The sequence below is a fragment of the Lynx rufus genome, unplaced genomic scaffold (genome assembly GCF_022079265.1).
Source record: "Lynx rufus isolate CCGP_SWC_20201006 ecotype Redwood Valley unplaced genomic scaffold, mLynRuf1.p SCAF_4, whole genome shotgun sequence".
Taxonomy (NCBI): Eukaryota; Metazoa; Chordata; class Mammalia; order Carnivora; family Felidae; genus Lynx; species Lynx rufus.
In genome coordinates, this window is record NW_025814856.1 from 121,345,149 (window position 1) to 121,373,035 (window position 27,887).

Genomic DNA, 27,887 nt, shown 5'->3' on the forward strand with positions numbered 1-27,887 from the left:
CTTGAGTATAATCATTAAACAAGATTACAGAATGTATACCCTGACAAGCTTATAGAATAAGGAAAGAAATGAAAATGATATAAAACATTTGAGTAATATTAAAGGACACAATGAGGAAGAGAACATTGAAATACAAATAAGACAAATAGGAAATAAACAGTAAAGTAGTAGATTTAAACACAAATATATCAGTAATTACACTAAATGTAAATGGACTATCCCATTTAAAAAATATTGTCAGGCTCCATTAAAGAAAAACAAAACCCAATTATACACTACTTAAAAGAGATACATCTTAAATATAAGCATTCAGAAAGATTAAAATCAAAGAATTGAAAAAGATATCCCATGCAAATATTAATCAAAAAGAAGTTGGCATTGTTACCCTACTATCACCAAATTAGATTTTAGGGCAAGAAGCATCACTAGACATAAAATGGGACATTTCATAAGAATCAAAGATTTAATTTGCCAAGAAAGTATAACAGTTCTGAAGTTATATGCACTTAATAACAAAATAAATAAAGCAAAAATGGATATAAAAGGAGAATAGAAAAATCATATGTTAAATATATATTACTTATAAATAATAATCATATTATATCATATCATATTACATATTATAATAATATATAAATATATATTAGAATACTGTACCATAATGAAAATAAAGTGGCAACTGCTACATGCAAAAGAATAAGTAAATGTCATTAATATAAAGTCAAGCAAAAATGCCACACAGAAAGGGCATATAGAGAATATGTCCATTTGTCAAAATTCAAAATCTAGCAAAAGTAACCTCGGATATTAGAACTCAGGACAGTGGATACTCTGGAAAGAAGGGGGAATAGTGACCACAGTGGGGACATTGCTCTATTCTATTTCTTTATCTAGGTGATGGTTACATTTACCTATACATTTGCTCTGTGAAAATTCATTTACCTATACATTTGTGACTTGTGAATGTTTTCTATATTATGCTGTAACTCAATCAATAATTTTATTATAAGAAACATGGCAGAATCAATCTTATATAACATTGTTAAAATTATGTAAAATTTATGTAAAATTGTGTACATGGGCATCAATTAAAATGCAATTTCAGATGTTGAAACGTTGACTTTTTCTTTTCTCTTTAAAAAAAAAGTATTTGAATTGCTATAGAACCTGTTATTTAAAGACAGACAAATAAATACCAAAAATGAAGTCCAGATTACTTTCTGCAAATGGAGAGCCTCCACTTGTCCCGGAATTCCAATCTTTTGGAATCAGTCTTCAGAGTTAACCTGCTATTGTGGTTCCCAAGTCAATATCCAGTCCAAGACTGCCTGTGCTCCAGTTTACAGAAGCACACAGGACAGACACAGCTCTCACTGTCTTATCTCCAAATCCCTCTGCAAGTCAACAGACCCTCCACTCTTCATCCTTCTTCTTCCCCCCCCTCCCCCCGCTCCGTTTTTCAAACCTCACATGCATTCCGCCGGAACTGTTTCTACTCTGACTCATTCCGTTTGCTATGGCACTGATTTTTAATTCTTCAGTGTAATTTATCTTGATTTAGAAACTATAATGTTATAAATTTTCCAACATAGTTTCCCTTTACGTGAGCCCAGAAATATGTCTCTCTACCGTTTCCTTTGTCCCAGGTAGTCAACGTTACAAGATATTTAAATTTCTTACGTTATTCAATGGCTAGAATGAGTGGGGCAGGGGAAGGAAGAGTATCTTTATACATTAGACTACTAGTAATTTCTACTTGATCTATCATTCCTTCCAATACAAATGTATATCATAACCCAGTGACCCTTATGAAATTCTTTGTAAACTTATTTACTATCCCAAAGTACCCAGTATGCCTCTGAGATTAATTTCTTTTTTTAATGTTTATTATTCTTGAGAGGGAGACAGAGCACGAGCAGGAGAGAGGCAGAGAGAGGGAGACACAGAATCCAAAGCAAGCTCCAGGCAACAAGCTGTCAGCACAGAGCTGGATGTGGGGCTCAAACTCACCAACCGTGAGATTATGACCTGAGCCGAAGTTGGATGCTTAACCAACTGAGCCACCCAGGCACTCCTCTGAGATTTATTTTTATTTGGAGCATGGATTTGCCTAGTGGTAAGCTCGGGTACTTGGAAAGCTGTAATTCCAAATATTCAAACCTATAGAATTGAGGTCCCATTGTTGCCTCAAATAAAAAATTGAGGAAAGGGGCACCTGGGTGGCTTAGTCGTTAAGCATCGGTCTCTTGGTTTCGGCTGAGGTCATGATCTCGTAGTTTGTAAGATACAGTCCCGGGTTGGGCTCTGTGCTGACAGTGTGGAACTGCCTTAGGAGTCTCTCTCTCTTCCCCTCCCCCACTCACACATGCACTCTCTCTCTCTCTCTCTCTCTCAAAATAAATAAATAAACTTTAGAAGAAAATTGTGAAGGGGTGCCTGGGTGGCTTAGTCCATTAAGCGTCCGACTCTTGGTTTTGGCTCAGGTCATGATCTCACAGTTTTGTGAGTGAGTTCGAGCCCCACATAGGGTGCCGCGCTCACATTGTAGAGCCTGCTTGGGATTCCCCATCTCCCTCTGTCTCTGCCCCTCCCCTAATCACGCTGTCTCTATCTCTCTCTCTCAAAAAAAAAAAAAAAAAAAAAAAATCAAACTAGTCTGGAAGATTTAAATTTCTTCTCTTGGCTAACTAAGCAAAAGCTTACTAGGGGACATTCTTAATTTCTCCAAAAACTTTCTGGAGGTAAATAGTGTAATCATCACATAGTCACCAAAGGAGCCCTGCTGATCCTTGAGAAGCTGAGACCTGCAAACTAGAGGCACAGTAGATGGGCTTCAGCAGGAGCAACATCTGACCTCTAAAGTGGAGGTCACGCTAGGGGCATCAGATAGACAGATTTTGTCCTGGGGCTCCATGTGTAAGACACAAATGTGAGCACAGAATTGCCAGAAGAGATTACGCTGAATCTAACTCAGGTTGTTTGTTCAAGCTCTCCTTTGTTCCCAAATAGACTAAATCTCTCATTAACGATTTGCCTTTTGGGGCTGAGTATGGTCTTTTTGATCGTCACCTTGTCTCTTGAACAATATCGACACTTTCCTCTTGTTTTGCATGAGGCACTATGTACTTGAATGAACTCATACCACCCTGCTCTCTGGAAAGTAGGGCTGCAGAAGGCACACTTTGGCTACTGCGTGACTCTGTGTAGGGTCAGCCATGCCTTATTTTTTTTTTAAATTTTTCAACGTTTATTTACTTTTGGGACAGAGAGAGACAGAGCACGAACGGGGGAGGGGCAAAGAGAGAGGGAGACACAGAATCGGAAGCAGGCTCCAGGCTCTGGGCCATCATCAGCCCAGAGCCCGACGCGGGGCTCGAACTCACGGACCGCGAGATCGTGACCTGGCTGAAGTCGGACGCCCAACCGACTGCGCCACCCAGGCGCCCCAGCCATGCCTTATTGGTACTCAGGCTTTAGTTCCAATCCGCCCATCCCATTCCTCACAGCTTACAGGTCCCAAAGTGTTTCCATACCTGACAGAAGTCATCCACTTGCCGCACATAACCGGCCACTTCGTTATCGGATTTAAAGATCTTCCAGACTTTTCTTTCTGCCTGCTTGTATTCCTGGGATCCTTTCCACTTCATGGCCATCAAAGAGCGCTCTGTCAGGGAGGCTGCCACAATGATGTCCAGTTGGCCATTGTAGATCAGTACCTGAAATGAAATGGATCCGGGGGCAAATGCGGGATTCAGCAGGGGAAGGCAGCAAATCTATCTACATATAGATAGTGTGTGCACAAGAAGAAAGGTAATGTGAGAAAGGCCAGTCCAGCAGGGGAGCGGGGTCATTTTTTTTCCAGTTGGCCACACACCCCAACAACCTGAAATAAACTCAAGCCTGGTCTCAGCCACTGCAATTCTTCCAAAAGTTTGAACCTTCATAGGAATCTGCACAAAGTCTTCTCTCAGTAGCTGAGCATTCTCTCGGGAGCTGAGAATCCATATTGTTCTCCCCTCTGACATTGACTTTACAGGGGCAACTATGATTTTTTGAGGCGGACAGATAGACGCAGGTGTCTCAGATTTGTTACACGTTGGAGGCAAATATGTTTGCCATGCAACTTCTAAGACCTCCTTTTCTTAAACATGATAGCCACTTGTCGACAATGAGGAATGTCTTTTTTTCCTAGAATACATTTGTGTGTGTGTGTGTGTGTGATAAGTTGGTGGATATTATAGGAGAACCAACTCTGAAGCAAGGTCTTGTCTTTTCTCCAAAACTAATATTCATTTGGCTTGAAAAAGAATTCATATACTATCCAATGCCGAGGAAGTGTAAAAATGGCACCACACTTGAGGAAAGCAATGATCCATTTTTAAAAAAAAATTTTTTTTTCAACGTTTATTTATTTTTGGGACAGAGAGAGACAGAGCATGAACGGGGGAGGGGCAGAGAGAGAGGGAGACACAGAATCGGAAACAGGCTCCAGGCTCTGAGCCATCAGTCCAGAGCCTGACGCGGGGCTCGAACTCACGGACCGCAAGATCGTGACCTGGCTGAAGTCGGACGCTTAACCGACTGCGCCACCCAGGCGCCCCAGCAATGATCCATTTTTAACAAAAAGATTTTAACATGTTGAGGCTCGCTGTCCCCGTAACCCCAGATTGTGAAAGGAATTCTATGAAAATAAGCCCAAAGAAATATCTATATATATAGCGCCCTGTTTATCACGTCTTATAATGAAAAACTTGAACACAGTCTAAAAGTTCCATAATTAGTGACTGGTTACATAAACTGTGGTACAGATTTTCTATCGGATAGTGCAAAACCATTTAAAATGTTTCATTGAACCGTGTGGCAATGTGATAAGCAATACTTATCACACACGGTTAAGTATGAAAGCTGAAAGTCAAATATATTTCACAATTATGAGCGTATAAAATAGGTATACATATTTACATATATGGCATGCACCTTTAAAGAAAAGGAATACGGTTGGTTAATTTAGGTGGCACAAAGCTGAGTAATTTTCTCCTTTGTTTTCCACTCTTCTTAGGTTGTTTTTATGCAACTAACATGACCTTAATTCTCCTAAGGCATTGTCACTCAACCCCCAACAAAGAGGTTTTCCTCAACTCCACGCTACCCTTTGATCTACTTGGAAGTTCTGGTTTTGCTCAAGTGAAGACCTTTGGTCGAATCCTCAAATTGGATAGAAAATGTTTCACTGCATATGTTTCCATCTCTGCCCTCCTGGTGCAGGCTTCTTAAAAGGCTTGCACATAATTAAACAGCCCAGGACTTTTACACACTCCAAATCCTCAAGCAGCAGTGGGCCAGGATTCAGCCTAAGATGAAAGGGCCCTGGGCCTCTCATGTTACTCCGTCACCACCACCACTTCCGCTCTCCTGAGCAGAAACCCAAAGGGAAAACTCCTGATCGATTTAAAGCCTCTTTAAAAAACTCAACTCAACTATAGCCATAAAAATGTGCATTGTTTATACAAAGACATTGCCTCAAAGACCTTGGGTACTTACGGTGCATGCAAAACTCCTACAGCTGTCTTGCCAACAGTATGGAAGCAATTACACATGATCTGTACCAAGGAACAAGGCTTAAATACTCCATCATCCTAGGAAGGCCTGATTAACAAAGATAATTATCTATAAAGTAGTTCCTCTTCCAGAATTCAATGAAAAGATGCTGATTAACTAGCAAATACACAAGTGCATCTGGCTGGTTTCCACTCCGTGGCTACTAAATGAAGCCTGCCTCTTTCTGAGGGTCTCTTGTAGCTATCTCACTATCATCAGTGTATTTTGAAATTGATTTGAATGTGTTCTCTTTCGGGGATGCAAATCCACAGGTCACAGCAAAAAAACAGGCTTATTTGTACAGCATTAGAGCACAGGTTTGTTGGACTGAATTGAAATGAAGTCCATGCCTGAGCCGTACCCTTTGCTATTCAAGACTCAACACAAACGAGAGCACTAACTCTCTGGAACAAGGCAGTGAAGGGCTGAACTGCCTAATTTTGTGCATGTGATGGGTAGAAGGCCCACTTCGGGGGGAGGGTGGGCAATGGAAATCTTCTTTTTAAAGCAAGGAAAACATTTTTAACTTCTAAAGGGCACATAAGTCAAATGCAACAAAAAAAAAATTAAAGATTAATGATCAAGCAAAATGATTTCAAAGCTGGCATTTAAGGCTGCCAGCATTAAATATAAGAATTCCAGAGCTTTTATTTTTATCTAAATGTCACATTTACTCTCATCAGCCCTGACAGGAATATTTCAGTTGCCTTTAGGGCTGGATGAGTGGGGAGATATCCCAGGATCCAGTAAGCCAAGAGGCTGGGGGGAGGGGTGAGCGTGGAGCATGGGGGGGGTGGAGGTGGGGGTGGGGGGTGGTCCTGAAGCCCAAGGGCACACGTTGGCACACATTAGTTCCACTCCTTCCTCTAGGGTGACCAACAGCCCCGGGTTTGCCCTGGCCTGAGGCGTTTTCCAGGACGCTGGGCTTTCAAGCTAACCCTGGGACAGTCTGGGGCAAGCTTCTCCCCAAGGCTTGATGATATTTTAAGCAACGAGATCTAAAGACAGAGAGGAGGAGACAGAAATGAAGGCGGCTTTCAGCTACCCTTGTCTTCTCAGTAGTGACTGTAACAAAACCAGGCACAGGAGGATCACTGGCTGCAGCTGGCCTCCAGTGACACGCGAGGCAGCACCCCTAAACACTTAACTTCCTGTTTCCTCGCTTTCCTTCCTGGACAGCTGCGAAGCCTCCTTTCAACGGCAAAGGCACTCCCTTTGGAAAATTTTCTTTTCTTTTACTCGAGGTCTGACCAGTTAGCGCGGTGAAATGGATGGTTTTGCAAAGACGTGAAAAAATACTTCTTATTAAATCATCAGCGAAGGGGGTGCCTGGGTGGCGCAGTCGGTTAAGCGTCCGACTTCAGCCAGGTCACGATCTCACGGTCCGTGAGTTCGAGCCCCGCGTCAGGCTCTGGGCTGGTGGCTCGGATCCTGGAGCCTGTTTCCGATTCTGTGTCTCCCTCTCTCTCTGCCCCTCCCTGGTTCATGCTCTGTCTCTCTCTGTCCCAAAAATAAATAAACGTTGAAAAAAAAAATTAAAAAAAAAATCATCAGCGAAGACTGTGATTCTTTGTACTCTATAATTGTGACTTTTTTTTTTAAAAGATGCTTCATCGGGCTTCCGGGTGGCTCAGTCGGGCGAGCGTCCGACTTCGGCTCCGGTCATGATCTCATGGTTCGTGAGTTCGAGCCCCGAGTCGGGCTCCGTGCAGACAGCTCGGAGCCTGGAACCTGCTTTGGATTCTGGGTCTCCCTCTCTCTCTGCCCCTCTCCCGCTCGCACTCTGTCTCTCTCTCTCTCTCTCAAAAATAAATAAATAACCATTAAAAAAGTTTAAAAGATGCTTCAAGCTTGGGAAAAGAATACATCAAAATACCAACAGTTAAGGTAGCTGCAGTGTCGGTAATTTGTTCTAACTTGACTGTTTTCTAGGTGGGTTTTTTGTTGTTGTTGCTGTTGTTTTGGTTTGGTCTGTTTTTGAAAATGTGATTAGGGGGTTTTATAATGAAAAAATAATAAAACAAACAATAACACTAAGTTTGGGGAACCATGGGTGGCAAAAATGGGTCTTTATGAAGGAATAATTTGTATTAACCCAAATAGTACCAGCTCTCAATTTTTTGTGACAACTAGGCGAACAGCATAACTAGTTTGTTTGTAGATGATCTTAAAAATCCATTCCAGGGGCGCCTGGGTGGCGCAGTCGGTTGAGCGTCCGACTTCAGCCAGGTCACGATCTCGCGGTCCGTGAGTTCGAGCCCCGCGTCGGGCTCTGGGCTGATGGCTCGGAGCCTGGAGCCTGTTTCCGATTCTGTGTCTCCCTCTCTCTCTGCCCCTCCCCCGTTCATGCTCTGTCTCTCTCTGTCCCAAAAATAAATAAAAAGCGTTGAAAAAAAAATTTTTTTTTTTTAAAAATCCACTCCAGAATTCAGGCATTTATAAGAAATGGTAGAAGGTGGTTTCGATTTTAAGCATCTTGTATGTTTGTTTGTTTGGTAGAGGCAAAGGCAGAGAAGAGAAAAGCATTTTTATTATGTTCTTTACCTCCCAAAGTGCTTTCACGTACATATGACTTTATTCTCACGCTGTTTCTTGAGGTCAGGACGAGAGGAATTACGACGTCTGCCTCCACCTTACTGTTAAGGAAATTGTGACACAGCGAGGGCTCAGAACATGTCTGAGATCCCAGACTTCCAAACTTCTACCCAGAACTCCTTAAGAAAGGAGCCAAATTCCTTCAAACCAACAGGCATTTACTGACTCCCCGTAGCTAAATGTTTTGTGCTACCGAAAGCCTCTGGCAAGGGAGAGTTGGTTGAGTGTGAGACACAGTTCACGTCTCCAGTTCAGAAATGACGTTGGTCTGTTGGTCCAAGTCTGGTGACATCTCTCAGTCATTTCTCACTTCGGCTCCATGGACAATGATGTGTGCAAGGACGTTATCCAGCTGGCAACAGACGTCTCACTTCTGTCGAAGGGAGTACCACTGATGAAGCAGCTGTGGCAGAGCTTGGGCTCCTTGAGAACGAGGCTCTCCTGGCTCCATAGCCCTTGCTCAGTGCTGGGCATCCCAGAAAAAGTATTGACACTGGGAAGAGTCAATTGCATTCTCTAAAGGTTTTCTATAATGCTGTACATCGATCGTCTGTTGCTTTGGCCTGCCTAGGTCCACTCTCTCTTCCCCTGGTTCCTGGACTCCCACACCCCCCCCCAATGGATCCAGCCTTGGTAGAGGCTGTCAATCACAATATCCTGCCTCCTCTGTGCAAGGGATGAGCATGTGACCCAAGCTAAGGCACTCAAATGCTCTTTTCATAAAATGTGAATTGTGGGCAGAGTAACATAGGCTTCCCTGATGAGTCTGCCCACTAGCTTTCTGTCCTAGATCCCCAGAATGTTCCTTAGTCTCAATCCAGTGCTTCAATCAATTTTTTTTTTTCTGGGAATTCTGTGACCTATCATGTCATCTGATTAATTTCTTTTATGCTTCAAGCAAGCACAGTTGTTTCTGTTGCTGAAAGCATGAAATCCAAACTCATACACCAATGGACCAGTGCCCCCCCATGCCCCAGTATACAATAACTGGGAACCCCTGGACGTGTGGCTTAACCTCCATGGGCTTCATTCCCTTTTCTGGATATGAATATGGTTAAGACCTACATCTCATGGTAGTGACAGTAAATGAGATAATGTGCACAGAGTTGCTAGAACAGTGCCTGACACAAATTAATTCAATGAGTGTGAGGTCCTCCTCCCTTTCAGGGGGGTTGATACTCGGATAAGGACTTGAAAGACTCAATGAAGCACTTCTTCTAAAATAAGCCTTCAGAATATGCGTATGGTCCTTCTGAGTCAAACACTTAGTTGCCAATCTCACCCTTCCAGAAAAGGCCTACAGTAGGAGGAAGTCCAGCTGGGATAAACCTGAACTCCATCTATTCAAACGCCTGAAATAACATGCCTTTCACTATTAATTTTACACACATTGGCCACGATACCTCAGCAGTCTTTTTTTGGTAGTCGGAGCCATGAGTTTATAAATTACTCTTTTAAAAGGAGTTTCAGTTTTGAAGCATAGGGTTCAAGACGGCAAGGAATTTGCCCATAATTCACGGCTAGAAAAGTATGGTAAAGAGCATAGCTTTTAAACGGACAGTTTGGAATCAGAGTGGAACTTTCTCATTCCTCTTATGTTGGGGAAGCGGTGCTAAGCATTTTGCATCCATGATTTCACAGCACCCCCAGAAGGCCGATGTAATTTATCCCATTTTAGGGACAAGGAGACAGAGGTACAGGGAGAGGAGGCAAACTGGGGACAGAGCCTCAAGTTCAGATCTGCTTGAGTCCCAAATGTGTGCTTCTTAGCCCTCTTCTGTACTGCCTCACCGTCTAAATCACTGCCCCCAAAGGAGCACGTTGAATAGGTAGTTTATCCTATATTTGTAATTCCACAGGCAGGAAGCAAACCTAAAGATAAGCATGGAATGAAGGATGCATGTTTATAGTTAAGAGCACAGGCTCCGCGGCCGGGTTTGAAATCCTAACTCTGCCTCTTACTAGCAAGATCATCTTAAGTGACTCAATCCATCTAGAGTTCCATCTCCTCATCTGTAAAATGGGTGGAAGAGAAACATACATGACAGAGGGTCACTGGGAGAATTACATAACGTAATGCAAGTAAAGCTCCCTGCACTCTGGGCACACAGTGAATATTCAATTAAGCTAATTATTATTATCACCACATTTGAATAGCTCCACATAGCTAGTCAAAGAGCTCCACGGTTTCCAAGTGAGACGTTATCTGTGGATTACAATCAGGGTTTAGGATGTAAGAGTTAAAATGCTAATACAACCGCCCTAGGTCATCAGTTTAACAAAACAAACAGCAGGGGCGTATAAAAAGTAGTAGAATGCGTGCAGACAGAAGGCTTGAGCTCCAGCCCCAGCGCAGCCTCCCAAGGCCTGGGCAAAAGAAGCGACCTTGGGTATGTCATCGACCCACTCCGAGCCTTAATTTTCTCCTCTGTGAAGGGGAATATTTATGTTCTAGGATTATTGGGAGGGCCAGATGGGATGTGAGATGCAAAACGTATCCTGTAGCCTGAAGAGCAGCGTTTTAGCAATGTTGTTGTCACTCCCGTTCAAAAATTAACCTGAAAAGTTAAGTTTCTATAGTGGAGCGCATAACTTTTAAGTGGGCTGCCTGAAGTCGGCATTCAGCTTGCAGATAAACACTCGCGTAGTCTACACAGTGTTGCAATTAGATGCCGGCGTCTAATTACTGGGAGATCTGGCCATGCCGTGCCTGTATTTCCACTCACTCACAACGAGCTAACACTGTATCCACCCCTTCCTCAGTGTCCCCCCACCCCCACCCCCCGCAAGGGTGCAAGAGTACCTGTCATCTATCCAACGCTTATGCCACTGTTTTTCTTAGAAGAGGAAAATATTTCTCTGTATCTGTGTCTTTGTCATCAGTAAAAAAGAAAGATCAGTAGGTCTCGATCCAACTCTCTTCATTTATTTCCTTCCCTTCCAGGATTCACGGGCAGCTGAGTTTCACTTCCATTGAAAATGGAAGGGAAGTGACCTTTTGTCTGAGTTGGAGGAAAGAATGCATGCTCAGTTATACATGGAGTGTGTTTTGTTTGTTTGCTTGTTGAATCTGCTCACGTGAAATCTCCACTTATTCGATAGTAAATATTGGTGGGGAGCCTGAGGACGAGACACCCAGGGAACAGGTATCAAAAGATGTGACCCCCTCTCCTCCTAATGCTCCATATTTTTTAACTTTCTAAAAACCAGCGAATAATTAGAAGAGGAGAGGCAAATTTACTCTTTCATGTCTAAGTTTTCCTTAAAAGAGGGGTCAACAAGGGCGCCTGGGTGGCTCAGTTGGTTGAGCGTCCCACTTCGGCTCAGGTCATGATCTCACGGTTTGTGAGTTCAAGCCCCACGTCGGGCTCTGTGCTGACGGCTCGGAGCCTGGAGCCTGCTTTGGATTCTGTGTCTCCCTCTCTCTCTGCCCCTTTCCTCCTCCTGCTCTGTCTCTCTCTGTGTCTCAAAAATGAATAAACGTTAAAAAAAAAATAAAAAAAAAAGGGGTCAACAAAAAAGTCAGTTCCACTTAAATCTTTCTAAAGTCTAGTCATTTCAACACTTCAAACCATAAACCTTTCAAGGTTCTGGATGTATATAAATCAGGGTTTTTTTTTTTAAATTCTTTATTATTTTTGAGACAGAGAGAGCGAGACAGGGTGCAAGTAGAGGAGGAACAGAGAGAGGGAGACACAGAATCCAAAGCAGGATCCAGGCTCTGAGCTCCCGACGCGGGGCTTGAACTGTGAACCACGAGATCATGACCTGAGCTGAAGTCAGATGCTTAACTGACAGAGCCACCCAGGCACCCCTAAATCAGTTTTTTTCATGGATTTAAGTCTCTCAGCAAGAAAACCCCTCCTTTGTAAAGATCTGACGAACAGAATCAGATAATTAACCTTATTTTACACAGTGTATACTCCTGAAGGGTAAATATTTTCCAGGCAGATAAAAAGCAACCAACTGTTAGCCAAAGATAGCTGCAGACCAGTTTACCTGCAGAGTCCAGTAAAAAGACCCCATGCCTTCTGAAATCAGATTTTGACTTCAAGTTGGGAGGTCCCACGTGATACTCACAGGTGGAAAAAGACATCTGTGCTTTTTCATGGTGGCTATACAACTGAATACTTGAAAGAAGAGATTTGGGGAAGAAATGTATATGAATGTGATTTTGATATATTTTCATTGTCACCGGTAGAAAAGCGCAAGACTGAAAATAAATCATGTGAGGGCCCCTTACTGATCTAAACGATAGCTTCTTTTTTCAAAACCCAAACCGAAACACACGTGTCACCCACAGAGAACACAAAGGTTTTCTCTCTGTTTCTCCCACTTTGCTCCTCCACTTATTAGGACAATTTCTGAAATGCTGCCGAAGGGGCAGCAGCAGTATGACAGGAAAGCAAACTGTGCTTTGCGAGAAGGCTGGATTTTTATTGTTGCATTTTTAGACGAAAGATTTATGCTTATATTTTGGCCCATTTACAATCCATCATAATACTTTGCAGACAAAGTTATGCTCTTTTCCCAATGATCTAGTGACCTTAATCTCTAACATTTTGTGGTTTCCTGTTTGGGGAAATGATTGAACAGCAGCCTAAGCTATTCCAGGCTGCACAGCATTCCCAGTTGGCCGCTATCTGTCTTAGTTTTGAATGTTCTCCTGTTCACTAATAAAAAAAAATTTTTTTTTAAGAGAAGCTTTCCCTACAGATGCTAAATCAATGAAACTCCTACAAAGCAGCCCTCCACACTTCCTCTCCTGGCCGCCTTACTTATCATTTTTCTATTACAAACTCCAATGTAGCTGGGAGTTCTTTTCTGCCTGAAGCAATTAGCATGACCCACCAGTGCCTTTCTCCTGAACAGAAGAGAATTAACTTCACTAATATCCACTTCGACACAGGGGAATTCCCGAGGGTTTCCCAAAAACTCAACTGCAAAAGAAAAACTAAATTTCAGCTGCGGAGTATAACGTTCAAGAAATGTTCCCGACTGGAGGCAGAGTTGTTATCCTTTCGTGGACGATGCCTCAACCCTACCTACCCACCGCTTGTGCTTTTGGCCCTACTTCTTCCTGGGGATTCTGTGGGGATATAGGACTGCCATGCTCAGGAAGCCTGCCTAGAGAGGACTGGTGGAAAACTGTGCAACGATCGAATGAAACAGTAGTCCCTTCTGCAACCAAGCTGTTCTTCAAAAGGGATGTAATTTGCTTCCAGGTTTAAGGAAAAGGGAAGACAAAGACAGAGGGGGAAATGAACTTAGAATAAACACCCCCATGTGCCTGCCATTCCCCTACCAGCTGGTTTTGCCAAGACGAGTAAAGAAAAACGAAAGGGGAGAAACAAGTTTGAGTGAGTGTCCGGCGATTATACAAATAATGTCTTTTGGCCAAAGAAAATGATTCCTGCTTTCTTGCAACTTAACTAAATAATTCAGTTGCTTTGCGAGGGGAACAAGAAAGCAAAGCCAACTTGAAAAGGATCCAGCAAGCCATCACTGCGACCCTGAGCTCTTTGAAAGAAAATTTAACTACCTAGAATAGCACACTTAAAATTACTTCTAATAATGACCCAGAATAATGCATTTCCTCCAGTTTGAATAGAAAAGTCATGGGGGCCCACTTGAGGGGATTCGTTACTCGGCTTCTTCTTCAGGGTCTGCTCTCAGAGCCTTTTTCTGATTTCCTAACCTCTTAAGAGTCGTCTCTGACCCTCATTACAATAACTGGATTAACGAACTGAAATTGCTCCCGGAGCAGGACTGTCCATTCCCTCAGACAAGCCTCTCGAGAGAGGAATTGTCCTCCTGGTCATCAGAATGTCAGCTTCAAGATCACAACAAGGGTCATCTCCAAAGACTGTCTCATGCTTGCCAATGTTATTATTCTACTGAAAGGTAGGCCAAGGAACCAAATCTTTCCTTTTTCCCCATTATTAAATGGACTTCATTAATGAGTACACATTTGCACTCAACCCAAGCAACAAGAAACAGCCCCATGGAACAAATAAAAAATGCTATAATTTATAATAATTAAGTCCACAGATATTGACCTACACTAATCAATACAGTGGCCACCAGCTACATGTGGCTGAAACATGGCTAGTCTAAATTGAGATGTGCTATAAGTCTAAGATACACACTGGAACTGTGATGGCTTAGTACAAAGAAAAGAATGTAAAATATCTCAATAATTTCTTTTTTAATGTTTATTTATTTATTTCGGGAGAGATCATGCGCAAGCAAGCACATATGCAAGCTGGGGAGGGGCAGAGAAAGGGGGAGAGAGAAAATCCCAAGCAGCCTCCCTCTGTCAGCACAGAGCTTAACGCAGGGCTCGAGCTCACAAACTATGAGATCGTGACCCGAGTTGAAATCGAGAGTCGGAGGCTTAACCGACTGAGCCACTCAGGCGCCTCTCTCAATAATTTCTTAATATTGATTGCGTGTTGATAACATTTTGGGTATATTGGGGTAAAGAAATGGTATTAAAATTAATTTCACCTATGTCTTTATATATTTTTAATGTTTCTTCTCGAAAAATTTAAAATTACATATGTGGCTTGCGTTATATTTCTATTGGACAGCCGCCATTATACCTTGGGTTTGGCATACCCTGTGAAGAAAATCTGTCCCTTTGTCAAGAGCTGCCAAAGGACAGGCACAACTTCCAAGGACAGCCACTCTTAGAGGAGCAATCAGCAGTTCATTGAGCGGGACAAAGGAAACTGGAAAAGAGTTCATGGGCGGGAGTAGAAGTCGTTCCTACAGCCTCAGTTTTTACAGGAAGACAGGAGCTACGGGACACGTTCGAGTCCCCTTCCAGCTCCCGGCTCCTCCACATCGCGGTCGCTCAAGTTCAAAAGCAAATAGCACCGCCACAAAATCGAGTGGGTCCACCAAGGTCTTCGAGAGGACAAAACAGGGAAGCGGAGGCCCTGCCACCGTGCAATGTCACCATTGCCTGCTCTCCCTTCTGCCTGGGCAGGGCAGAGAAATGACCTCCTGCTGAAGCCATCCCAAAGACTAACAGAAAGCAGGGTGGTCTTGTCACAGGAGAAGTACCAAATGACCTTAACGGGCATCAGTTCAGAAGTGCTCAGACACTCCCAAAGGGAATACGGACAGTGGCAAGGCAGGCCCTCCACTACCCCGTGAGTAGAACACTCAGCAAAGTGCGGTCCACTTCAGGTTCCGGCTGGCCTTTGACACGCGTCAACCTGTCCACATTCTCTTCTCCCAGCACAAACTTCCCTTCCAGCCTGAGAAAGTTCCAGTTCCCTGCAAATGAGGATTACTTTGCCTTCATATTAGTAGAGGACAAGAGTAAGTAGGCACTCGTCCAAAGAGCCAGAAAAGCCACTCCTATAAGTCTAATTCCCAGAGGCTGCGAATATGGTTTCCTCAGGCCGCAGGAAGGGCGCGAACACTGCCTCCCCTTTTGAACCAATAGACAAGGTCCACTGCCACTGAATTAAGTCACATTCTGATGGCAGAAGAGGAAACTCACGTGGAAAAAGCACTAAACCCGGAGTCAGATCCTGGAGGCAAATGGGCTCAAGTGATGATGGCGAAGGTTAGAAAAACCAAAACACTGGCTTTGTATTCTGGCTCCGTCACAGCTGCTAGGTGACTCTCTAACATACAGACCACATAAGTGTCCAGTGCCCATCCACCTACTAAACATTAGCAGAGCTTATTTTTTTTTTATTTCCTTTTTTTAAAATTAAAAAAAAAAATTAAAGCTTTCCTATTTTCCTCCCACACCGGTTTCCGACGGTCCGGTGTTTTACATTTCCGTCATTGTTTTTGCATCTTCTCCTATTATACTATGGCATGAGGACTACAGATGGGGAAGCTACTGCCGTGTGGTGACATTTATTGCACAAAAGATACTCCTCACTGTATCCAGAAAGGACTACTCTCCTCACTCTTTCCCTGTTTATCTTTTCAAAGTAAAGTCAACTGATATAATTGCCTTTATGTCACAGCAGTTGGGTTTCCTGGCAACTGGATTTAAATATGCATTTCTTTGCTTATTGATTTTTAGATCCCTGGACCCTACCTAGCAAATGGTATCGTCATTTATTATCTTTCTCCTCATACCACCCTCCCCCTGCCGTATTTGGGTAACTCCAGATTAAATTCTACTTTTCCTACCGCCATAAATCACAAATGTGCCTTCTAAAGTTTTGAGCATGAGGTACCTTCACACAACAAAATAAAGCCCTTGCAACTGATTACGGTGCTTACCAGGCAAAGCAACGGAAAACAAACCAATTTACATGGCATGTATTTTCACACAACTTAAAGAGTAAGAAAATAAAAATATGTGTTGGTTGTCATTTAAACATTTCATCCCAACATAAATTTAATTTTTTAATGTTCATTTATTTTTGAGAGAGAGAGAAAGAGAGAGAGAGAAACAGAGTGTGAGCAGGGAAGGGACAGAGAAAGAAGGAGACACAGAATCTGAAGCAGGCTCCAGGCTCTGAGCCGGGGCTTAAACCCACGAACCATGAGATCATGACCTGAGCTGAGGTCGGACGCTTAACCGACTAAGCCACCAAGGCGCCCCTGGTCCCAACATAAATTTAAAGGACAAACAAGAAAAGGTATCAAAAGCATGACAAGTTTGGGTGAAATCAAAGTCTGTTTCATAATTTATGAGTATTCTCTTTCCCTTCTATTCATTGAAATGCTTAAAAATTAAAGGAGCCCAGAAGAAGTTCAGCTCATAAAAACATTAGTACTACTCTTGCACTTGGATTATAACTGAAACAGGAAAAATGAATACATAATGAACTCTGCAGTATAAATTGATTTTCAAATGTATGCTATTTTTATTTGTCTGTAAAGTGGTGGTTGCTTGTCTCTAGGCTACGATTACATAAAACAAATGTCCCAGGATTAGCTTCCCTCTCTTTAGTTGTATTTCACTGGGACTACTTCCTCCTTCCAGAAGCTTTTCATAGAAGGGGTGCTGGTATCCCTTCATTGTCTTCAAAGGGTTTGGAAGAAAAGTGATCACAGCGGCTTACAGTCAACAAAGGCTGACTTTTCCCATCATGCTTTGTGGAAGCTTAGAGTCCAACTAAGAAGTTGAAGAGTCAGACCCATTTAAGTGTTAAAGTTTTCTTGGACGCTAGACATTTATCAAATCTAGTTTCCTGGCCACTGTTGCCATAGCCATTTTGCCATCAGAAGATGTCATTAAGGAAAATGTCACAAGCAATTAGAATGACCACTAAAATGAGTTAGATTTGCTAGAAATATCTCCCTTTCAAATTTCTAACTCACATTCACTAATCAGGACCTGCCCATTTCTAAACGAAGATCTTTTGATAGCCTAGGATAAGTAAATAGAACTCTAATGACCTGGGTGTTAAGATTTTTCATCTGGTGGTAAAGCTGAGAAACATTAAGGTCCTGAATTCTGAAGATGCAATTAGTTGAAACTTAATGAGCTGCAGAATGATAAATGACAGGGAAATGTAACTTTATATTTACAATTTCCTGACAAGATGAACTTTCAAACACAGCAAACTGAGCCCTACCCCAGGGCAATTTAACCTTTAAAAATACAAGCATGTGGAGGTAAGAAGTGGCATTTGGAGATGCACCTCTTGAAACTGCAGTGGTCTTCCAATTTAGCAACAGAAGCAACTTCAAATCCAAGGTCACTGCTTTGATTTGGATCCAAATGACCCTTAGGTATAGAGCTGGAACTCCCGTTCATTGAAATAATGGTTTCACACAGGAAATCCACCCCCGCCCCCACCGCCACACACACACTCCCCCTCACATTCTCTCTCTCGTGCACATTTAGTCTTTGAAAATATAGCTTATATATTTTGTGGAAGGCAAGAACTATAACCAGACAGAGAAAGGGAGGTTAAAAACATATTCAGATTTTTCTTTAAAAAAAATATTTTTGGGGGGCGCCTGGGTGGCTCAGTCGGTTAAGCGTCCGACTTTGGCTCAGGTCATGATCTCGCTGTTCGTGAGTTCAAGCCCCGCGTCGGGCTCTGTGCTGACAGCTCAGAGCCTGGAGCCTGTTTCAGATTCTGTGTCTCCCTCTCTCTCTCTGACCCTCCCCCGTTCATGCAGTGTCTCTCTCTCAAAAATAAGTAAACGTTAAAAAAAAATTATTAAAAAAATAAAAAATATTTTTTTAACATTTTTATTTATTTTTGAGACAGAGAGAGACAGAGCATGAGCAGGGGAGGGGCAGACAGAGAGGGAGACACAGAATCTGAAGCAGGCCCCAGTCTCTGAGCTGTCAGCACAGAGCCCGACGCGGGGCTCGGACTCAAGGACTGTGAGATCACGACCTGAAGTCGGACGCTTAACCGACTGAGCCACTCAGGCGCCCCAAACATATTCAGATTTTTAAAGAATCATTACACAAGAACAGTGTAATTTCTTTATCAGAAAGGCCTAAGGACAGGGCATAGGTCTACAAAGAGCAAGGTATTCAGAGCCAATAGCTCTTATAGAGTACGGGCTGCATTTCCTAGATTCTAGAGATACCCTCCACACCCTACCACATTTTATTCGTTTAAAAATCAAGATACATCTTATAATCAATGTATGACAGCATATTTGTGTTTGTGTGTGTGTGTGTGTGTGTGTGTGTGTGTGTGTGTGATTCTGCTGAAAGAGGAAGGAACATAATACACATAATATAATCAATGGCAATCAGACCGGTGAATTACCTGCAGTTACTAAAATCAAATAGGAGCTCATTGTAAAGACCTATTATGATATAAATGAACAAACCACCTGTCTTTTTTCTCTGATTTTGTCCTTTTTCCTGCCTTTCCTTCCAAGTTTATTGCACACTATGTGGTAGTTGCTATACTAGGCAACTAAATCAGAACATTTGGTGGAGTGGGCCATGATTAGGGTTTTTGTTTTGTTTTGTTTGAGGCTCCCCAGGTGTTTCTTTTTTTTTAATATTTATTTATTTTTGAGAGAGAGACAGAGTGTGAGCAGGGGAGGAGTGGAGAGAGAGGCAGACACAGAATCCTACGCAGGCTCCAGGCCCTGAGCTGTCAGCACAGAGCCCGACGTGGGGCTCGAACTCACGAACCGTGAGATCACGACCTGAGCCGAAGTCGGACGCTCAACCGACTGAGCCACCCAGGCACCCCAAGCCTCCCCAGGTGCTTCTAAAGCAAAAGGAGCGATGTACCCCATAACCAACAAGGAAGTGCAGTTTCACAATGGTAAGAGAAGGGCAAATTAAAGGAAGTAAAATGTATGAAGCAACATCTACTCTCTGCCAAGCCTTTTGACCTTACTTCCTTTTTCCCATGACAATTCTTTCATCATCAAAGTTTACTGCGTGCCCGCTATATGTCAGACACAGTGCTAGGTCTTGTATAGAGTGGTGAACAAGAAGGTAAGATGACTGCCCTAATTATGCTTATTGTCGATGAGATAAATAGAATTTTATAGCTTTGGAAGTGAAAGGGAAAATTTAAATTCTGACACTGAACACACCCGGATACCACTATCAGGGAGCTGGACTAGAATATGATTTGTAAGGTAAATTTGTTGCCCACCAATAGGCCTATAGGGCCAGGTAGGAAAAGATTATTTTAGTATATGTGCTGCCGAAGCGAGCACAGGAAAAGATTATTTTGATGACCTGCTATTTCAGATTATGTCACCAATGTCTACCCGTGAGGAAGAGTGATGGAAGTCTCTGAGAGTAGATGGGTGTGTGTCTTTGCCTCCATGATAATGTCTTGCAAATCTCTGTCATATGCTGAAGGAGTTTAAAGGCATGGCCATACTAAGCAGTCCATATGCTCAAAACATGGTCAATTAAACCTCTGCAAAGCACTAATCACAGTCTAGCTCCTTCAAAATTTTATTATGAATACTATATATATATATATATGAATATATTATACTGTATCTGAGGTTAGGAAGCGTAATAATAAACAGACATCCACAAATGCACCAGCCATCCTAAGAACTGGTATGTTACCAATACCATTGAATGTACCCAGAGCACTTCTCTGTGCCAACCCTCTGTCTACCCCTCCAGAGAGCACCACTGTCCTGAAGTTGAGGTTTAAAATTTCCTTACTTTTGATAAAAGTTTTGCTACATATATACATGTCTCCAAATAATATATTATTTATTTTGGCGTATATTTTGGTGTTCGTGGTTTGTTCTGTATGTATCTTCCATAGCTACGAGTCCTTATGTTGTTGCATTCATCTGTGGTTTATTAATTTCCTTTAATGACAAAAAATAGCCAAAACTATAAAACCCAAAAGAAAACATAGGAATAAATCTTTGTTACCTCGAGTTAGGCACTGGTTTCTTAGATATACTAGCAAAAGCATAAGTGACAAAAGAAAACAGAGACAAATTGGACTTCACCAGAATTGAAAACTTTGGGGCTTCAATGGACACCACCAAGAAAATGGAAAGACAGTCCACAGAATGGGAGACAATATTTCCAAATCCTATGCTGGATGAAGGACTAATTAATATTCAGAATACATCAAGAACTCCCACAACTCAACAATAAAAAGGCAAATAACTCAATTAATAAATGGGTAAAGGACTTGAAGAGACATTTCTCCCAAGAATTTACAAAAATGAACAATGAAAAGCACATGGAAAGATGTTCAACATCATTAGTCATTAGAGACACGGCAGTCAAAACCACAAAGGGATAGTTCGTACTAAAAATGTCAAAGTGTTGACAAAGATGTGGAGAAATTCAAACTCATCCATTGCTGGGGAAATTGCAAAATGGCGCAGCACTTTGGAAAGTTTGGCAGTTCTTCAAAATGTTAGATGTAGAGTTACCACATGACCCAGAAATTCCATTCCTATGGATATGGCCAAGAGAATTGAGAGAGAATTGAAAACACATGTCCACACAAAAACTTGCACATGAATGCTCATAGCAGCATTAGTCATAATAATCAAAAAGTGGGAACAACTGATGAATGGATGAATAAAATGAGGGCATATCCATGCAACGGAATATTATTTGGCAATAAAAATGAATGAAATACTGACACAAGCTACGTGGATGAACCTGAAAGTATTATGCTAAGTGAACGAGGCCAGTCACAAAAGGCCACATGTTACGGGCTTCCATTTATAGAACAATGTCTAAAATAGGCGAATCCATAGAAAGGGTAGAGTAATAGTTGCTGGGAGCTGAAGAGAGGGAGAATGTGGGCGTTACTGCTAAAAGATGAGGGATTTTTTGGGACATGACGAAAATGTTCTGAAATTAAATAGTGGTAATATCCTAAAAACCACAGATCTGAACATTTTAAATGGGTAAATTCTGCAGTATGTGAAGTGTATCCTCAATAAAGCTGTTATATAGTACAAAGAATTTCTGTGTACCCTTTATGTAGCCTTCAAATTATTAACATCTAACATAATCACCATGAACTCATTAAGGCCAGAAAATTAATATTGACATAAACCATTTCCTATTCTACAGATTTTATTCAAAATTTTCCATTTGTCACCTAATAAGCTTTTTAGGGTCCTAGATCCAATAAAAGATCATGCATTGTATGTATTTAGGTTTCAAGTCTCCTTAGTCCCTCAGGTTGGGTTTTGTTTGTCTTCTTTTCTTCTTTCTCTCTTCCTTCCTTCCTTCCTTCCTTCCTTCCTTCCTTCCTTCCTTCTCTCTCCTCCTCCTTCTTCTTTCTCAACCTTCTTCCTCTTCTTTCTCTTCATCCTCTTCCTCTTCTCCTTCTTCGTCTTTGGTTTTTCGTGACCTTTTGACCAGTACTAGCAATTATTTTGTGAAATGTCCCCCAATTTTAGTTTGCCTGGTGTTTCCTCATGATCAAATTCCTCTTAGACATTTTTTGAAAGAATATCACATTAGTGTTATTGTGTCTTCTTAGTACAATACATCAGAGGCATATAATATTGATCTGTCTCATTAATGGTAATGTTAACTGAGATCATTTGGTTCCTACATGCCAGGTTTCTCTACTGTGAAGTTACTAATTTTTTCCTTTCATCATAAATATTTTGAAGGGGAATATTTGAGACGACATTGATACCCTGTTTCTCATCATAGTTTCACTCACTGAATTTAGCATCCATTAGTGATTCTTGCCTGAAACAACTATTACTGTACTATTTGCCAAATAACGATTCCATTATTCCTTATACATTTAGTAATGGGAATATCCCTCCATTCATTTTTTAATTCATTTGTTTATACCATAATGGACTCTGATTCTAAAGCAATGTGTATTCTGTTTTATGAAACAGAATAATCCTTATTGTAGGCTTTTGGTAGATTTTTTATCAAGTCAAGGAAGTCTCATACTGTGCTAGGCTGAATAATCGCCCCTTCTCAAAGATACTCAATCCTAATCCCTGGTACCTGTAAATGTTACTTTATGTAGCAAATAAAAAAGGAAGAAAGGAACGAAGGAACAAAGGAGGAAGACAAACTTTGCAGATGTGACTAAATTAAGCATTTCGGGAGATTATCCTGGATTATCCAGAATGTCCCTAAATGCAGTCCCTAAAATGCCTCCTTATAAGAGGGAGGCAGAAGGATATTTGACCATAGACCAGGAGAAGTCAATGTGACCACAGAGACAGAGATTAGAATGATGTAGCCACAAGCCAAGGAATGCTAAGAGCCACCAGAAACTGGAAGTGACAAGGAATGTATTATCCCACAGAGCCTCTAAAGGGAATGGGTCCTTGCTGACACTTTGATTTCTATTCTCCAGAACTATGAGAAAATACATTTCTGTAGTTTAAGCCATCAAGTCTGTGGTAATGGTATTATAGTAGCCATAAGAAACTAATACAGATATTGTTACTAGTTTGCCAAAAATCTTATCGTAAGTGCATTTTAATTCTATCAAATCCACTTTTCGCATCTATTTAGATGAAACAAAAATGTTTTTCTTTTTTAAAATTTTAGTGTGGTGGGGCACCCGGGTGGCTCAGTCCGTTAAGTGTCCAACTTCAGCTCAGGTCATGATTTTGCAGTTTGTGAGTTTGAGCTGCATCTCAGGCTCTCTCTCTGCCCCTCTCCTGCTTGCACTCTGTCTCTGTCTCTCTCAAAAATAAACATTTAAAAAAGTTAAAATTTTAGTGTGGTGAATTTTACGATAGAATTTCTTTTCTTTTTTTAAAATTTTTAATGTTTACTCAGTTTTGAGAGACGGAGAGAGACAGAGTGTGAGTGGGGGTGGGGGCGGGTAGCAGAGATAGAGGGAGATACAGAATCCAAAGCAGGCTCCAGGCTCTGAGCTGTCAGTACAGAGCCCGATGTGGGGCTCGAACCCATGGACCTTGCAATCATAACCTGAGCTGAAGTGGGCTGCTTAACCGACTGAGCCACCCAGGTGTCCCTATGATAGAATTTCTAATACAAAAGTGTCCTTGTATACACGGGATCAACTAAACTTGACCTTTTTTATTCATTGGTAGATCAGGTTGTTTTAATATCCTGTTTAGGATTTTTACATACATGCCCGTAAGTGAGATTGTTCTAGAGTTTTCCATCTTCTTCCTTAAATGTTTTTGATAACAACATGATAGTGCCCTAGAACAATTTGAGTAATATTTTCTTTTTTTCTGTTCTCTGTAAAAAAGTCTGTATAAAATTGGATTAATCTATTTCATGAAAGGCAGAATTTATGTCGGTATGGTGTTTTTTTGTGGTGCAATTTTCACCTATTGACTCAATTTATTCAATGGTTAAGGACTATTACGGTTTTCTATTTCTCCTTGAATCAGTGTTTGTAAATTCTATTTTCCAAGAATTCTGCCCATTTTATCTGCTTAAAATTTGTTGCCATAAGTTTTTTTTCTAGTGATACTGCATTACGTTTTAAATCACTATACATGTAGTTTTCATCCTTTTTTGAACGTTACATTTTTGATACCTCAGTTACACAGATTTATATTTTCATTTGTATTTTTTGACATTTTAACGTATACTGTTATTTTTGGTTTCTAAACTAATTGTATATGGGCAGAGAATATGGGCTGTATGATGCAAATTCTTTAAAATATTTGAGACTTGCTGATTATGACGTTTAGAGATTTATATACATTCATTAAATCAAGCTCACTAATCATATTGTTCAACTCTTCTCTGTCTTACTGTGTTCCATTTTGGTTAATTTCTTCTAACCCGTGAATCTTATTGGCAGCAATGTCTAATCTGTTCTTTATCGTAAGCACTGGGCTTTAAACACAACAACTGTATTTTTCATTTGTAACAGCTCTTACTGGTTCTCCTTCAAATTGGCCTAACCCTACTTGATGGTTCCTTGTTCACTGCTTATTTTAAACTCCATTTCTATGCGTGTAAATATTTCATACCTAGTTATTCTTTATTCTGTGCCTCATATTTCCTACATCGGAGGTGCCTTGGATAGCTCCACATTTTATAATTGCTTCCGCTTATCCTTAGCAATGGGTAGCCTGTTTCCCAGCACACTGGGTGATTTTTGATTATGAGATTACATTTGTGTCAAACTTAGCTAACAAAAATCTGAAATATTTTGTTTTTCTTTTCTGGTTTTTTTTTTCCGTTTTGTTTTGTTTTGTTTTTCGCTTTGAGGTCTCCTTCGGTTAAAAGCATCGCAATCACGTTTGTTGTAATTTGCTCTGAATTTAGTTTTATTTCAACGAAGGGGTCTTTCAGTGTCTACTTTATCATTGTGCTGGAAGCAGAAAATGAGTCTACCTTTTATCAACTCTACTGGTAACTATCTTTTTCACTAGGCAGACAATCAAGTCTTTTCGCTTTTTAACTCGTAAGCTTTCCTTCTTAGAGCAGTTTTGGCATACAGCAAAATACAACAGACAAATCCATTACATCCCCTGTCCCCACGTACGCACAAACTCCCCCACCATCGACTTCCCCCACCACAGCGGTACATTCGTTACAACACATGAACCTACACTAATACATCATTATCACTCAAAGCCCCTAGTTTACATTAGGGTTCACTTGCAGTATTGTGTATTCTATGGATTTTGACGAATGTATAATGACATGTCTCCATCACTGTAAGATCATACAGAATAGTTTCACTGCCCTAAAGATCTTCTACACCCTGCCTATTCACCTCACCCTCCTCCCTAACCCCTGGCAAGAAGTGAACCCGTTACTGTCTCCATACTTTTGTCCTTTTCAGAATCTCATATAGTTGGAACATACCGTATGTAGCTTTCTCATACTTCTTTCATTTAAGTTTCCTCTATGTCTTTTCATGGCTTGATAGCTCATTCTTTTTAGCGCTGAGTAATACTGTCCATTGTCTACACTACAGGTCACCTGCTCACCTACTAAAGGGCAACCTGTTGCTTCTAAGTTTTGGCAATCATGAATAACGCTGCTACAAACATCTGCATGAAGGGTTTTGTGTGGACATGAGTTTTCAACTCACTTGGGTAAATACCCAAGAGTATGATTAGTGCATCATACGGTAAGAGTTGTTTAGTTTTACAACAAACACACAAATGGACTGCCAAGGTTCTGTACAAATTTGCATTCCCACCAGCAATGAATAAGAGTTCCTATTACTCCATATCCTCCCTAGCACTTGGTGTTGTCAGTGTTTTGGATTTGGGTCATTTTAATAGGTATGTAGTGGTATCTTATGGTTTAAATTGCAATTCCCTAATGGCATATATCATGTTGAACATGTCTGCATATGCGTTCATCCCACCTGCATATCTTCTTGAGTGAGGTGAAGGTCTTAAGACTAGGCCTGGTGGTTCAGTTGGTTAAGCATTGGACTTTGGTTCAGGTCATGATCTCATGGTTCATGGATTTGAGCCCTGGGTCAGGCTCTGTGCTGACAGCTCAGAGCCAGAGGCCTGCTTCAGATTCTGTGTCTCCCTCTCTCTCTGCCTCTCCCCCGCTCAAACCCTCTCTCTGACTCTCAAAAATGCATAAACATTAAAAAAAAATTTTAATTAAAAAACAAAAAGACTTGGGTCCATTAAAGTCTTTGACTGTTTTTTTTTTTAATGGGGTTGTTCATTTTCTTATTGTAAAAACTTACAGTGCAGGCTTTCCTACCCTGGCATTGGTTCCTATGGAAGTTTCTGCTTGGATTAAGTTGTGGTATTGGCCTCTTTCTAATTTGTGGAGAAGTGGTTTGCCCTCTGACCTCACTTCTCTCACAGATCTAAGAAGAGTTGTTGACTTTTCAGTTTGTTTAACTTTTTACTTGTTCTTGGGATCGAGTGGTAACTTCTAAGCTCCTTACATGCTGGACTAGAAACCAAAAGTCTGTTAAGTCTTTCTTATTTTTGTGTTTTCCAGGGTTTCCTATATAACTTTTATATATAGCACATGCTTAAGGACTTTTGCTAAAATTTGTTGAACATCATTGATAATAGCTTATATTTTCAAGTACTTTCTAACCATTAGTCACTGTTCTAAGTGTTTTCACATACGTAATCTATTTACGTTCTCACAAGAACTCACCTACAAGTGCTATGATTATTCTCCTTTTATGGATGAGAAAGCTGAAGAACAGAGAGTTTAAGTATCTTCCTCCGAGGGGACACAGCCAGTGAATGGGGAACCAGAATTCAAACTCAAAATATTTGAGAACCCATGCTCATAACCACCATTCTCTACAACACAGCTGACTCCTAAAATTCCTGATAATATTGTGACTTCGATTTAATCACGAAGAATTCCAATAGTCCAAGAGATTATTTCTCTTCCTAGTTATTTTGAAAACTGCTAATATATTTCAATTTACTGCCCAAAGATCTGAAGTTAATGAAAGAGAATGACTTTGAATACACATTCCCTGTAAGGCATTGCCAGAAAATGATTATATGTTTATGCAGTCCACACAGAAACTGATGTGGCCAGGAGTTCTTAGTTCCCAGAAACTGTCGAAGGTCTCCTCAGTCCATCAGAGATACTTCGTGTTGCCTAAAGTGAATCTAATACCAGAAAAAGACCTCCAAGTTCCTATGAATAGAAACATGTGCACTGTTTTCTATGACAAATTAGCACTGAGACTTGCATAAATATAACTTTGAGGGTACTAATGTTTTAAGCCAACGTAGGTTGTTCTGATTCTATTGCATATACATTGAGGTTCACCACCATTAACAGACAAGCCAAAGATCATCGTTGCCCTGGAGGCAACCTCAGCTGTAGCAAAATACATAGTCTGCTTTAGAAGCACCATTTTGTAGTCTGCACATTTTGTTCTTTCTTTTTTTTTTATCTTTTTAAAAACATTTTTTTTTAAAGCTTATTTACTTTTGAGACAGAGAGAGACAGAGCATGAACAGGGGAGGAGCAGAGAGAGAGGGAGACACAGAATCCGAAACAGGCTCCAGGCTCTGAGCTGTCAGCACAGAGTCCGATGCAGGGCTCGAACTCACAGACTGTGAGATCGTGACCCGAGCCGAAGTCGGACGCTTACCCAACCAAGCCACCCAGGCGCCCCTTGTTCTCTTTCTTTATGGAAACATGGTTTATCTGTACCACTAATCTATTCTCTTTTTTATCTAACAACTTATTCAGAGCTTCAAGTCTCAAAAATATTCTGATTTCATTAAAATTTATATTGGTTGGTTTAAGACACATGGGAAACAAGGACAGAGAGGTCTACATATCAAAATATTGGGTTGTTTTTAGTCAATATAGTCTTTATCAGTTA

General features: G+C 41.1%; 1 protein-coding gene across 1 annotated transcript in view; it reads right to left on the reverse strand.

Moving 5' to 3' along the window:
• The window catches only part of CPVL (carboxypeptidase vitellogenic like), a 114,247-nt gene that overhangs the window by 30,234 nt on the left and 56,126 nt on the right, over positions 1-27,887 (reverse strand). Inside the window, exon 12 of the mRNA XM_047096870.1 lies at positions 3,534-3,716. Within this exon, the coding sequence (XP_046952826.1) occupies positions 3,534-3,716 (183 nt within the window). The remainder of the gene's footprint in view (positions 1-3,533; positions 3,717-27,887) is intronic.